This window comes from Tamandua tetradactyla, chromosome 5 (assembly GCF_023851605.1).
Source record: "Tamandua tetradactyla isolate mTamTet1 chromosome 5, mTamTet1.pri, whole genome shotgun sequence".
Classification (NCBI taxonomy): domain Eukaryota; kingdom Metazoa; phylum Chordata; class Mammalia; order Pilosa; family Myrmecophagidae; genus Tamandua; species Tamandua tetradactyla.
In genome coordinates, this window is record NC_135331.1 from 48987796 (window position 1) to 49002835 (window position 15040).

At 38.8% G+C, this 15040-nt stretch overlaps 1 protein-coding gene across 2 annotated transcripts in view; it reads left to right on the forward strand.

Annotated features, from left to right (window-relative positions):
* Positions 1-15040, forward strand: part of ARHGEF26 (Rho guanine nucleotide exchange factor 26) — a 181717-nt gene that overhangs the window by 96804 nt on the left and 69873 nt on the right. The window contains exons 6-8 of one of the 2 annotated variants that reach the window (XM_077160830.1): positions 7710-7859; positions 10912-11041; positions 14640-14714. In XM_077160830.1, the coding sequence (XP_077016945.1) occupies positions 7710-7859; positions 10912-11041; positions 14640-14714 (355 nt within the window). Of the gene's footprint in view, positions 1-7709; positions 7863-10911; positions 11042-14639; positions 14715-15040 lie in introns of both variants that reach the window. The other variant, XM_077160829.1, reaches the window with a different exon arrangement.

A 15040-nucleotide genomic window follows, 5' to 3' on the forward strand; every position in this document is an offset into this window, starting at 1 on the left:
CCATGTCCGAAACCCCCGTTTGATTCCCAGATCATGCACCACCACCCCCTCCAAAAAAAAAAAAAAAAAAAAAATTGGTGCCAATCTTTAGTGTCAAGATGACCACTAAAAAAAAATCCCAAACCAACAAACTCCAACTCTCACTCCTCCACAGCGGAATATAAATTCATTTTGGTAGAGGACAGAATGTTCTGTTGGTGCTGTTAGGAAAGTATTTCCAGCACATAGTTTGCTGGTACTTATCTGGAATATTTCTTTGTTTAGTGAAGATATTTGATTATATAACAGCAACTTAGACATGTGAAACCTGCCTGGTATGTTAAATGTCTCCAGTGTAAGTGAATATGACCTACTCTGGCGGGACCCTGCAGCCACGTAGATTGACAACTCATTCAAGTGAGGAAGGAGTCCAAAATGATTTGAGTTTACTTTAGGCAGATGGATAGTAATGAAGGAAAAATACCTTGAAAGCATGCCATTCCTAAATGGGCACAGCCCAGCATTGATGCTAACCAGAGTCCCACTTTCTGGGCTGCCACAGCTTGAGCGCTGAGTGGTGAGCCCCTTCGCTGCTCTGGAATCTTCCCTAAATTGGTGGGGGAGGGGCCGATCTGGTCTGGCAGGTTTTTCAGAAAGTGCAGCTGGCATTGAAGAAACTTGGGCAGGACCCGGAGGGTCTTATTTTAGTGAACCCACTTGACAGCATTGTAATAGGCCTGTGCTGGGAGTTCACGTTTTCATTGGTGACCCTCACTGCACCAAGTGTAGTTCTGGGGACCCAGGTTGCAGTCAGTTAATATATGCTGACTTGATTTACCCGCAAGTAAAGCAAAAGGGAGAAGAGAGATTGACCGATTTGTGGGTGTTGCAGAGTTTTGGTAAAATAATAATACAATGAAATTCCTTGATCATGTTTCCTCTTTCAAGTTTTCTATTTAAAACGATGAATTTGATTTATTCATCAGATATGTGGATGCCTGTGCTCCAGGCACTGTGGCTGGGTCTTGGGCATGTGGTGGTGAACAGATCAGACGTAGCCCCTGCCCTCTCGAGCTTGCTAAGAGACAAAAGAGTAAAACAAACAAAAAATTATATAATTAATTACCATCCTAGTACGCACACCAAAGGAAAGTATGGGGACTTATGAAGACATCAAACAAGGGAGCTTTACCCAGCTCAGAAGGGTCAGAGAAAGTTTACTGGAGGAGATGAAATTTAATCTGAGATTTGGAGGATGAGTAGTGGTTCACTAGGCAGGCGGGGAAGGAGGAGGGCCGAAATGAACGACTCCTGAGAGCTTACCGAGGCACCCGTAGACTGTTGTTTTATCACGCTGTGTCCACTAGGTCCAGAACACGTGTCCTGCTGCAGCCCTACCCACTGCCTTTTCTGGACCTGCACCCACTGTGGGTGTTGGGTCTCCTGTGGTCCTGCAGAGACTCTGCCATTGCTTAACTCGACCTTGAAAGTCTTAACCATGTTGATTTGTTTGATTGACTTGCTGAGTTGGTTCCACAGGTGGTCTTCTTGGAAATTAATGTATTCCTTTTCGGCTCCAACTGTTCCTTTCTTTGCTGGATGTCTCAGTGGAGGGCCTGGAAAAGCAAGACCAGCAGGCACATCAGAGCAGGGACAGCAGCGTGGTTTGCAGAGCACCGGCTCTGGACTCAAAGAAGCTCTGTCTCGAGTTCAGACTGTGGTCTAGTCGCTTAGCGTTTTGACCAAAGCCCTCTCAGCTTTGGTTTTCTTATCTGTAAACTGGGCACACTGACCATCTCAGAAGTAGACCGGAGGACTAACTTGAAGGAGGCAGGGTATGTACAGTGTGTGGCGCTGGGATTGGCACAGTGAATGGTGGTCATATTTACCCATTGTCTGCTCCTTGGCATCCACCAAAGCCTGCTGCACCATGCTAGGCACATGGGAGGAGAACTTATCTGTGATTGATTAAAACAGAGTTGTTGTCTGCATTACATAAATTTAAATCTCCTTTAGGGATTGGTGAACTTACTGTACCATCTTTTTAAGGACTTTTGGGGATGCTTCTATCTGACAGGCCAATTATATTTCAAGTCAAATTTGAGAAGGCTGCTAATGATGGTATGGGAGCATTTATATTTCACATTTGTAGGTCTTTTCTATCTACTACACAAGGCTTTTCTATCTATTAAAGAAAGGTTTTTCAGTCCTATGTAGGACTGAGCTTTAAAGAGGTGACACTAAGATAACTTCTTTGAGGGCTGGATTGCTCTACAAAAGAAGAAAATCGGCTTTACTAAGTTGATATTCTGCATTATTTCCACATTTTGAAGATAACAAAAGAACATCTATTGAGGCTGCACAGGTAGTTCAGTGGTAGAATACTCACCTTCCATGCCGGAGACCCGGGTTCCATTTCCAGACCCAGCACCCAAAAAAATAAAAACATACATTTATTAAGTATATCAGAAGTGGATGCTTCAGTGTTGCTTTTTTAACCCCCTCAAAAATGCATACATCCCATCACTTGGTAAAGCAACCACACACAAAAACTAAAGAACATACATTCTCTGAAGTTGTAAGAAATGTTGGAGAATATGAGCAGCCTCTGCATCAGACATGAAGCACTTTCTTCAAACAGGGGCTTCAGTTGAACCATTTTGACGTTCCACCTCCAGGGAGACTCATTTTGAGTGGCTGGTGGCCTGCCCACCCTCTGGTCAGCCGTGGAGCTCAGTTGCAATGGCTGTGGTAATTTGAAGCACTCATTTGAAGTAAGGGTGTGATTGTGTTGGTGAGTTAATAAGCAAACAGGGATCATTTGGATTCTTGTTAGGGGAGAAGTCTTTTCTCGTCCACAGGATAGTTTCTTGAAATCTACATTTAGCCATGGAATTAGAATTTTGGTAAAAAAATGGGAAAAGATTATGCACATAATATGATTAGTTCTGAAACATGATCATCTTGGCAATGCTATAGAGAAGTGAAGAAGGTATTGTTCAAATAGGAAAATTATAGAGCTGTGAAGTACATATTTCCATTAAAAAGTTGTCCTTCCAAAGAAGTACTTCACAAACCAGAATGCTGCTTCTTTGGATTACAAAATTAAACCTCATTCTTCAGTAATACTTTGGTCTTTTCATAGTTCAGCTCACTTAGTAAAGTAAGCAAATTTATCCAAATTTAACATAGAAAACTTCACATTGTGTCTCAATTATGCTGTTGTCAAAATTGAAAAATGGTTGGTTTACTTAAAGTAAGAGAAGTAGATATTTCATTAGTACCTTGTTTTTAATCAAGGTGCTTTGGCAAACCTTTTACAGTGATACAGGAAATTTTCCTTTTCATTATAAAGCTAAGTTTCTGTTGTTTTTGGTTTTATAGTTGCGTTCCTTCAGGCTGCTAACAGTTCACTGAAAATAAGAAACTAAGGGATATTTGCCTTTGAGATATTTATTTCCTAGAGTTACATGATAATGACCTTATGAATGGTTTCTTATTTTTACAATTTTCTTGGAACATTTTCTTAAAACTTGCGTTAAAAAAATATTTGGAGTTAAAATAAATGACAAATATTTTGCATCTGTTTGAAAACCAGCTAAAGCTTAATCCTGAGTATATAGGGCTTAGAATTCTGGTTCCCTTTGATTCTCACTAACAGTATTTTCAGCTGTCTATTAGCCATCCCCAAGGCAAAATTAAACTTCCTTTTCCCTGCTTCTCCTCTCTTCTCCTGAGTCCTCTGCCTTCATGAATGGCTTAGTAGCCACCTGGCTGCCCAGATAGTGGCCTAGACTTGAAATCCCCAGCATCTTCCTTGATTTCCCATCTGATCAGTTTCTCAATTCTATTAATTTTGCTTCCAAATCCATACTCTAGCTTGTATCGTCACTTCTGATTTCTCCCTTGGCAGACTTGCCCAGATCAGCCATCTCCTTCCTGGTCCACTTGCCAAATCTGTCCCAATTCCTCTATCTGATTGAGTGATTTATTCGCTTCACCACTTCCAGGCATTTGTCCACAGATGAAGGCCAGCTCCTCAGCAAGCAGGAAAGCCTTTGCCATCTAGCTCTAATTTGCTTTTAGAGACCTCATCCTCTTTCCCTGTTCCTCTCTCAGTCTCTGCTTCAGTCCCACTGAATTGCCCAGTTTCCTGAATGGGATCTGTGCCCACAGTATTTCCTCTGCTCTCAGTGCCCTGTTCGTCTTCTCCCCCGTAATGTCACCCTCATCCCTGTTGTCGTATCCAGGGACCCAGCTTGCATGTTTCTCCACTTGTATACCACGCAGTCCTCCTGCCCTGAGATGTCTCCGTTAGACACCTGGGTTAGAGGACTTGTAATTGATTGGTTCCATGCCTGCTACCCGCCACTCAACTCTGAGTGTCTGCAGGGAAAAAGATCACCTTACTCAGCTTTCATCTAAGGGGATAATCCCTCCTTGACATATTACTTACTTCCTCAGATTATAGCATCTTCTTTTGTATGAGTTCTTGGCCCTGGACTATCATTTCTTGATATATTGTTATTTGGCACAGAGTCAGTCCAGTTTAAAAATAAAAGTGATACAGTGACAGGTAGGAGAGAAGAAAATCCTTGGTTCAAGGGCAGGTTTATAACCCAGAAGTGATGTTTACTTGTCAGTATATTGTTTATGGTCCATATATAGATTGTCTTTGCATGGCAAGAGACAGAAGTGGTATCCAGTTATGGAACCAGACAGGTCCAGTTCACATCCCAGTGCTCTAATATATAGGGGTCTGGTTATTGAACCTCTGGATGCATCTGTTCCCCACATTTAAAATGGAAATAATACCATGTGCCTCACAAGTGCCTTTGGAGGATTAACTGAGCTAGTGTATATATATGTATACTATGTATATATATATATAGAACATTAGGACAGGGCTTGCAAGGAGGACATAGTGAGTAATAGTTGCTACTATTTTTTTTTAATATTCAAAGAATTCTGCTGTCCTTGATGCATCTCATATATGCAACTTTAAGAGGCACTGAGTAGTTTCGATTCACGTTTTAAGATTCTACGACCTAGCCCTTTTGCATATGTTTCAACTTCGAGTTATATGCAAGAAAATTATCTCTCTGTGACATCTATGCTTATCATGTTTGACTTTCTAATATATCACAAATTTCTTGAAGTCCTTTATGAAACATGGTTTTGTTTGTGTGAGGGTTTTTGGAGTAGGTTGTTTTTGAGCTTGCTGGAGCTTTCAGGAAAAGGTTTGATAATATTTTGAATGTCAATATGCTGTATCCTAGCAAAGTGATATGAAGCTATTGATTGTGTTCTGGAAGGTATTTGTTTGTTTTCTGGCCCTCTGTCTAGGTTTGTATATTAACCCTGATACCATTGAAAGGAAAGCCAAATAGTCTAGCAAAGTATGCTTTAAGTTTTATCTCTTGCCATTTTAAACAGAGGGCTAGGCCCAGTAAGCCAATTATAATCTGTGGATGGGAATTATGTTGATTACTTTCCCTAAATTCTTTTTAAAAGAAATGAAAATGTAGGTATTTTCTCAGTGAGTAATTATTTCCCTTTTCCAGGTAAGTTAAAACATATTTCTTTGTCTTTTAAGCTCCTTTAGAAACTTTACAAAAATAAAATATATGGTGCTGTATGCTAATAACAGTCTGTACTAAATGAGTTCACTGATACAGGTAAATTTACAAAAAGATGGCCTCTTCATGGGTTCCTTTTTTTTTTTTTCCCCTTGAACACTAGGATGCTGTTTGGAAACAGCTGAGATATAAGTGTGAGTAAATATTAGCTCATATTTGCTACTCCTTGTTTCAGTTTGCTAAAGCTGCCAGAATGCAATATAGTAAAAGTGGATTGGTTTTTACAAAGGAGATTTATTATGTTACTAGTTAGAATTCTAAGGTCATAGAAATGTCCACATTAAGACATCAATTGGAGGATAATTGAAGAAAGACCCATTGCATCTGGGTCCTCTGTCACTTGGGAAGGCACACGGTGACGTCTTCTTTCCTGGGTTGGCTTCAGAAATGGCCTTCTCAGCTCGTGGGGGTCCTTCTAGCTCCTGTTGGGGCGTTTCCTTTCTCCAAGCATCTGTACTTTTCTCTAGAAATATCTCTTTCTCAAAGGACTCCAGTAAGCAAATTAAGACCTACCTTGAATAGGTGGGGTCACATCTCCATGGAAACCCCCTAATTAAAAACCCCCACCACAAAAGTGGATTAAAAGAAGATGGCTTTTCTGGGGTACCTAACATTCAAACCAGCACACGCATCATCTTATATAAATTTTTGTTGTCTCATTCAGTAGTTAGCCTTGAAATTTGTATTATGGAGTCTACTGAGGCAAACCGGCAAGGTGCAAGGATGTATGGAGTGCTTAAGCTCAAAGAGTGTATTGAAAACTAAATTTTCCCTGCCATACTATCCCAAGAGTCCATGTTAGAAATTAGCCTCAGTTTCACCTTTGTCACACTTTTTGGAAAATACTTTAGTGATAGATTTTGTGTGTGTGGTAGATTTTTCTAATAGACATGCCCACCATTCAAAGCCTGGACAGCTCAGGAAGTATGCTCTAGGACAGCTCTTTTCTCAATTCTTAATGTACATTTGAATCCTCTCGAGACCCTGTTAGAGTGCAGATTCAGATTAGAGGAGTGGGTAATGGGAGTCTGCATCTCTAATAAGCTCCCAGAGCAAAGCTCTGTGGACCACATTTTGAGTAGTTACTGTCTGGGCGAAAACCTATTTCAGATATCTGATTTATATATTTTGCTAAAATAGGATACAATCTAGTTTTGGCAGGTAAAATTCAGGACATCCCAGATGTCCCATGCAAAACTGGGGACATGCTTCTACTAGAATATTATTCATTCTTTATCTGAAATTCGAATTTAACTGGGTATCCTATACATATATATATATATACACACACACACACACACACACACACACACACACATACATACCATATGTATGTACGTACATGTAGAATGTATGTATCTATCAAATGTATACAGAAAAGTACATAAATCTCCTTTATATATATAAATATATGTTAAATCTGGCAACCCTAACTTGCAGTCTAAATAAACTATGAGGATATTTAAATCCCTTGAATTTTATTAGTTTTGAAGTAATATGATTATTTATTCTGAGAGAAGGACACAAAATTAAGTTTATTTCAGACTTTTTTTAAACATTTTTTGTTGTAAAATACAGCATATATACAAAAAAGCAATAAATTTCAGAGTACGTTGTAACAAGTAGCTATAGAACAGATTTCAGAATTTGATATGGGTTACAGTTCCACAATTTTGGATTTTTCAGACTTTTTTTTTTCAGACTTGTTTTGAAACACTTATTTAGGTATTTTACTCATGTGCTCTTCAACACAATAAAATATTTCAGCATGACCCTCCCCCATATCTAGAGAATTCCTGAAAAATAGTGAAATCTGTATGTTCTAAAATGTACCTAAAGACAGAGAACTGTCCTGAATTTATTAATGTTTTAAGCCAAATGCCTAAAGCAATAAGGTGTTAATACAATAGATTTAAACATAGATAAAGGTCTTTTAGTTTTTTTCTTGTATCTTTTGAACTTCCTAAGTTGGTACTATGTACTGCTGATATTTTCAAACCCTGACTAATAGCATTACATAAGGATAATCTGTGGTCTGTTAAAGTATGTGGACGAAAGTGTAAATGCTTTTCATTTTCCTGCCTTTTTCAGATTCTTTACAGAGCTGGAAGCAAGACATCAGAATAATATCTTCATAGATGACATAAGTGACATTGTGGAAAAACACACAGCATCCACATTTGATCCCTATGTGAAATACTGCACAAATGAAGTCTACCAACAACGAACACTACAAAAACTGTTGTAAGCGATGCCACAAGTCATAGTTGTAATAGTCTAATCTGGTTTGAATTTGGTCTCATTGATTAAGATAAATTGATCTCTTAAATCATAATTTGAAAGGCCTCCTGATGGGCTGTTTCCCAGGGGGTGGGGGGAGGCGTCAGAATGTTTGTAGAGAAGAATGTAATCGGTGGAAAAGTTTCTCTCTAAAGCGGTCATGAAAGCATGCCAAGGTCTGAAGGAAAGCAGTAGAAAAAAATGTTCTCGATGATTTTAATTCTGCAACAAAAAAAGTGTTGAACATTAAAATTCATTTCATACCTTTTCCCTTTGTCTTATTTTGGTTACTGAGAACTTGACATATGTGCCTTCTCTGTCCTTAAAAGAGTCAGTGATTGTTCAGTAATGTCTGTATTTATTTTCAGGGGCCCTGTTTAGCACAAGTAGCTGTTTGTTTTTCAGTGCAGTGTATATTGTCATAAACTTCAGTTTGGGGGCTGTATTAGTTTGTAAGCTGCTGGAATGTGATATGCGAGAGCTGGAACGGCCTTTTAAAAGGGTAATTTAATAAGTTACAAGTTATAGTTCTAAGCCTATTAAAATGTCCAAACTAAGGCATCCAAGAAAAGATACCTTAATTCAAGGAAGGCCGATGAGTCAGGAACAGCTCTGTCAGCTGGGAGGTCATGTTGGCTGGCATCTGCTGGTCCCTTGCTCGTGAGCTCCACTGCTTTCAACCTCTGTTCCTGTGGTGGTTCCCCACTTTGCTTCTCCAGGTCTGGCTTTCATCTCTTGGCTTCCCTTGGCTCTCTCCAAGTTCTGGCTTGCTTAACTTCTCATGGCGTCATCTGCCAGGCTCCAAGCATCTCCAAACATCCGTGTTTCTGTTCTCTAAGTGTTGGCATCTGAGTCAGCTTTGTCTATCTAAAGTGTTTCCTCTTTTAGAAGACTCTAGTAAACTAAACAAGACCCACCTGGAATGGGTGAAGTCACATCTCCATCTAATCAAAAGGTCACACCCACAGTTGGGTGTGTCAGATCTTCATTGAGATAATCTTATCAAAAGTTTCTACTTACAATATTGAAGCAGGATAAAAGAAATAGCTGCCTCTATGAAATTGGATCAGGATTAAAACATGGCTTTTCTAGGGTGCATAATACTTTCAAACTGGCACAGGGGCTCACAGGCAGTTATCATTTTCGTCCTGCCTGGGAGTGGTGACATTTATAAACATAGCGTGGGGCTCCTCCAGTAGGTCCTGCGCAATGTGCAAGGCCCCTATGGAGGCGTTGGGGTTGGTGATTAGCTCAAGGTTGCTTGGAGAAAAAGAGTCAATTAAAGCCCCCGAAGGTGGTGAGAAGAGCTCATATCCCCTTCCCCCTCCACATCCTCATGAAACTTCTGTGGGCTGGAGGAAATCCCACAACTGCACAACTGCCTACACTAGATGAAATTTTTTGTATAAGGCTGCACGTTTCAGTCTTTGCCAGATGATGTTGTGAGGGGCTGTCCTGTGTATCGGGGATGTTTAGCAGCATCCCTGCCCTCTACCCACCAGATTCCATGTCATCCTCTCACCCCAGCTGTGACAATCAAAAATGTCTCCAGATGTGACTCCATGCGCCTTGGGGGACAATCAGCCCTCACCTCTATTGGGAACCACTTGTAGAAAGAGTGATAGAGATTTCTCTGTAATTGTTAGAGAATGCAAATTGCATGTTTGAAAACAAAGACTTGAGTTAGAGCTAAATTTGGGTTTGTTTGTTTTTTTTTTTGGATGATTTAAAAAAATGTGAATAACCACTGCTGTACATTAACTCTTAAAAATAAATATTTCATCTAAATTGGCTTAAGGATTCCATCCTTTAAGTTTTCACATGAAAATTAGTAGCTGTGTTTTCAGGCATTTTGTTGCAATTGGTGAGAATCTGTGTTAGAGCAGTGGCTTTCAAATTCAGCTGCACATTAGAAGCACCTAGAAATCTTTGAAAACAAGCAGACAATGCCCATGGTCCATCCCAGATTATTTGTTAAGAATCTTTGGGTGTGGGGGCCTGGAATCTGGGTGATTTTAATATGCAACTGGTTTAGAGTTGGAGCTTTTTTTTTTTCCTAAAAATCTTTTAAAAGCTGGGAAAGGAAACTTAAAATTTCTTATATTGAGAAAATGAAAATAAAGCATTTCTGTATCATTTTTTAAAAAAATTTGCTATTCTGGTGTTTCCTAATTTATTTTTAGCAGAACTTGAATCAAATCATCGAATTTCCAAAATACCTTAATGACGATCAAGACTGCCAGTGCTGTGCTTTCTGGTTCTTCTTTTCGGAGTGTGGAAGTACATATTCCAGTAACCTGGACCCCACACCCTCAATTGGACGTCCGTCTTTGCCATTTATTAAGTCTGTTACTTGGCGAGTTAGGGACCTTTCTGGTCCTCCATTCCTTTATGGCAATCCCCACCTGGCCTCCATGAGGTGTTTCCAGTGAGATAATGTATGTCAGAACATCTTGCTAAGTTCTATAAAGATGTGGTCGTATCGCCACTGTTATTTTGTCACTGGACAAGGAGGAGGAATATTCTAGATAACATGGTCAAAAGGTTTTTCCATGTTAGAAAGAGGACCTTGGACACAAACCAAAAGCCTCCTAATAAATAGTCGAGTCTGACTGACGTTTCTTTCTTGGGTCATTGTCCAGAGCTAGAGGAGGAACTTAAAATTTACGTTATATTATTAATGGAATGCATTTACAGATTGTCAGATACGAGCTCCAGTCTGTGTACTAATTTATTATTGATACCGTTGTCTCATTTGTTTACTTTCCCTTTTTGTAAATTACTAGCTCAAACATTTATATCTTCTTCATACTGTCTTCAACTCATGTCTTATATTCAGCTTTTAATATAAGGCAGTCAAGCCATCATGTCTGTGTAGGTAATTGCGTATTTGTTTTCCTATATTTAAAAATCATTGATAACATATTAATTTTTCACAGTATTTTGTAATACATTTGACTTGCTTCTTACTTGTGATGAAAGCATTTTGAAGTTTCCTTATGTTTTCTCTCAGAGCCACCAATCCTTCTTTTAAGGAAGTGTTATCCCGAATCGAGTCCCACGAAGACTGCCGGAACTTGCCCATGATCTCCTTTCTCATTCTCCCCATGCAGAGGGTGACCCGCCTTCCCCTGCTCATGGACGTAAGACATGATCTGGGGGCTTTTTCTCTGTAGGTAGCTGTGCTGCTGGAAATCTGGTGGAGAAAATTATTCTTGTTCCACTTAAATTAGCACATATCCCTTCTAGAAAATCCCCCAGTTAAGTGGTAAGGCGTTATTCTGTTGGAAAGCCTCACCCAGGTGTGTTATCTTTGGGTGTTTTCTTTCATCTAGGCTTGTGTGTGGTTATACGGAAGAATTTAGATTGTATCACCCACTTGCTCATCCTTTTTGAAATAGAAAGAATTGTTGGGACCTAGAAGTCAAAAGACCTGTATTCCCATTTCTGGCGGAGATCCTAAGCATGTGACCTTGAGCGAGTCACTTAATCTCTTTGGGCCTCAGTTTCCTTGGCTCACTTAAGATCCCTTCCACCTGTGATGTTCCAGGATGCTATGACACATCCATTCCACGTGGGATAAATTTGCCCTTGTTATGTTTGCGCTGGTAGGTGTTCTAGCTTGCTAGCTGCTGGAATGCAATATACCAGAAACAGATGACTTTTAAAAGGACAAGTTTATTAAGTTGCAAGTCCACAGTTCTAAGACCTATGAAAATGTCCCAACTAAAGCAAGGCTATAGAAATGTTCAATCTAAGGCATCCAGGGAAAGATACCTTGGTTCAAGAAAGCCAGTGACATTCAGGATTTCTCTCTCAACTGGAAGGGCACATGGCAAACATGGCAGCATCCGCTAGCTTTCTCTCCAAGCTTCTTGTTTCATGAAGCTCCCCCCAGGGGTGTTTTCTTTCTTCATCTCCAAAGGTCTCACACTTTGCAGGCTCTATCGCTCTTTCCAAAATGGTCCCCTCTTAAAGGGCTCCAGTAAGCAACTCTATTTTAAATGGGTGGAGACATAGCTCTGTGGAAATCATTTAATCAAAAGTTACTACCCTCAATTGGGTGGGTCATATGTCCATGGATAATTTTAAAATTCCCACCAGGCAATACTAAATGAGGATTAAAGGTCCATAAATTCAAACCAGTACAGTAGGTGAGAATAGCTCAGCATCCTTCTTATTTCAGGAAACATTCATGAAGAAAGCAAGAATTCATTTATGAATAATGGCAAGACATGGCTGGGAAGTGCATGGAGACTGCCTGGTGGGAAGCACAGCAGGGAAGAGAGCTGGGCAATGGGCTGGGAGCACTACTCTCTGGTCATGCTGGACTTGCCATGGCTGGTAGAGCTGGGCAGCAGGAGGAGACTGGGGTGGCAGGACACAGGTCTGATCCGACTCATGGGCCAAATGGTGTCATTCTGATCAGATTAGAATATTTTATCATATTTCTACATTAAAGTTGAATTATGTTAAATAATAGCAGTTTTTTACTTGATTTTTACAAATCAAAACAATAAAAATATTATAACAAATACATCATGATTGAGTAAGGTTATGCAGTAAATCTTATTTTCTGTATTTCATGGTAAATTCTGAGAGATGTTCCAAAAAAATCCAGAAATTTTGTGTTTCACAGTTACTTTGTTGACTCCACTGCAAAATATTGGGAAGGTTCTGGCTATCATTTCAGAATTCACAGCACCTTGCTGTTCTAAGTTCATCTCAGTCTACCACCTTCAGACCTCCACATGCTTTAGCTGTAATAGCTGTCATTAGCTTTCTAAATATTTGGAAATTTATAATTTTGATTGTACCACCCTTCCCTTTTGTTTTTTGAGGCCAATATTATCATGTCTAAGAATAGCCAGGTTATCAAAACCAAATTTTTTCTTAAGAAAGGTTTAAGATTTTCATAAATATATGAAACTTTGATTAATATAAGCAAATATTAATTCAAACATTACTATTTTTTTTAATTTAGAAATGGGCACTTTCTAAATGTATCGTTTCTCATTATATTGGACATGTACTTTCAGAGTTCATTCTTTTATGAGAAATGAGTTCTTTCTAAATATGTTATTTCTCATTGTGTTAAACTTCTAGACTTTCAGGCATCTTGGTTTTTCTTCTCCTGAAAATGCATTTTGGCCAGGCATGCTTATATTCTGTATATGCTATCATTGCTCATCTTTTTTTTTAAATTCTAACTCTGTTTAGTTTTGAGAGAATGTTTGAATAGAGTGGGACTCACAGTATCTAACATATACCATATTATACAGTGCTAGAGAACTATGTAATGATGTCCCAGTGGGCTCTAAACATTTTCTTCTTTTATTGATCACAGACTCCTTCGAGATTCTAAATATATCAATAGACCCTCTTCCTAGAAAATTCATGAATGCACAAAATGTTATGTAAAATTTCAGAGTATGCCAAGATGCTACCAATTCTAATTATGGATAACTGCTCTCAGGGATCTAAACCAGTAGTTTCCAAACTGCTTTTGGTACCCATTAATGAGCAATGAGATTAACTTTGTAAATCATGATTCATGTTTTGAAAAATGAAATAATATAGAGCATATAAATGTGCATAGTTCATATGGTGGTTAAATATTTTTTTTAGCAAAAACTCTTTTTAACTTATATGTGCATGTGTACTGGTTGAGGGTAGAATGTATTTCTTATAATTGGTTGAGGGTAGAATGTATTTCTTAATGAGAAAACCATTAATATAAACCCCAGATGGTACACTCTGTACTTCTCACAGCTCACATACAGCAGTCTTGCTGCCTGACTTGTTGATTTACAGGCCTGGTATTAGTCTCCACTGAAGGTGCGAGTGGTTTACTGGTTGCCAGCTTCCTTCCACCTCTGCAGGATGCCTGCTGCCCTGATCTGTTTGCCATATGTGAGAATCTGGCTACCTAGGCAGAATCTAAATATACTTAAAATACTGTCTCTTCAGTTTTACTTCATTTAGAAATTTACACTTGCTGAGACAAACATTATTAATGCTTAAAGTGGTAGATTTGGTTTTGAATCTGCATGGTTTCAAAAGTTAAATGTAAGTCAATTTACCCTGATTTGACCCTCTTTGAACTCAATTTTATCATCACAAGTGAAATCTTGCAGTATAATGTATCAAGGGAGAATCTAGCTTTTGCAGTATAATGTTTCAAGGGAGAATCTAGCCACCCTCTTTTCTTGATCTTTTTATTCACATTATATCATCTTCAAATAGAATTACCATGCTAATGATGATGATGGTAATGATGATAATTAAAGGAAACTTTCATGTGTTAAGGACCTCCTGTATGCCAGGCACTACTTATAAAGCACTTTGGATGCATTATCTCATTTAGCCCTTGCAACAACCTTGTAGCATAGTTGACATTTTTCCAATTTTATAGAAGAGGAAACTGAGGCTTCTCGAAAAGATGACTTGCTCTATCTAGGTTAAATAGTTCATAAGGGGCACATGCAGGACGGTCAGAGACCAGTTTACCCATTTCTGAAATCTATTCTCTTTTTTAACCATTCCCTGGACTTACTTGGATCCTGTGTGTATAAGATTATTTCCTAGTTTTTAAACTTGATTTTAATATTACTCTAATCCCATAATATTGTGTTCAGCATGCTTAAGTTTGCTATGAGTTAAGGGATATGGCTGGACATTGTTTTCATTTTTCTTAATAAAATAAATTGACTTGTTTTATTCACTTTTACTTCATTGCAGACTATCTGTCAAAAAACACCGAAGGATTCTCCAAAGTACGAAGTCTGCAAAAGGGCCTTAAAGGAAGTAAGCAAGGTAACTGTTGAATAATTCACCAGCCTGTAAATCATACAAATATCTTAGAACAGAAGGTGTCTTGGTTTGATGTTGAAAATTGGTAAATTCTCACAGCCATTTGCACTGCGTTCTTTAGGTAGCTGGAAAACAAAATAATGCTTGCTGTACTCAAGTGACATTGGTGTTTTTTACTCTTACAGTTTAGCGTTAAGGGCCTATACGTGTCTCATTTTCTTTTGGTGTCTGAATAGCTATTCATGCCTTCCCTCGTTCAACAAATATTTACTGAGTACCAACTCCTGTACTAAGCACTGTGCCAACCCCTGGGAATATGGTGATGAACA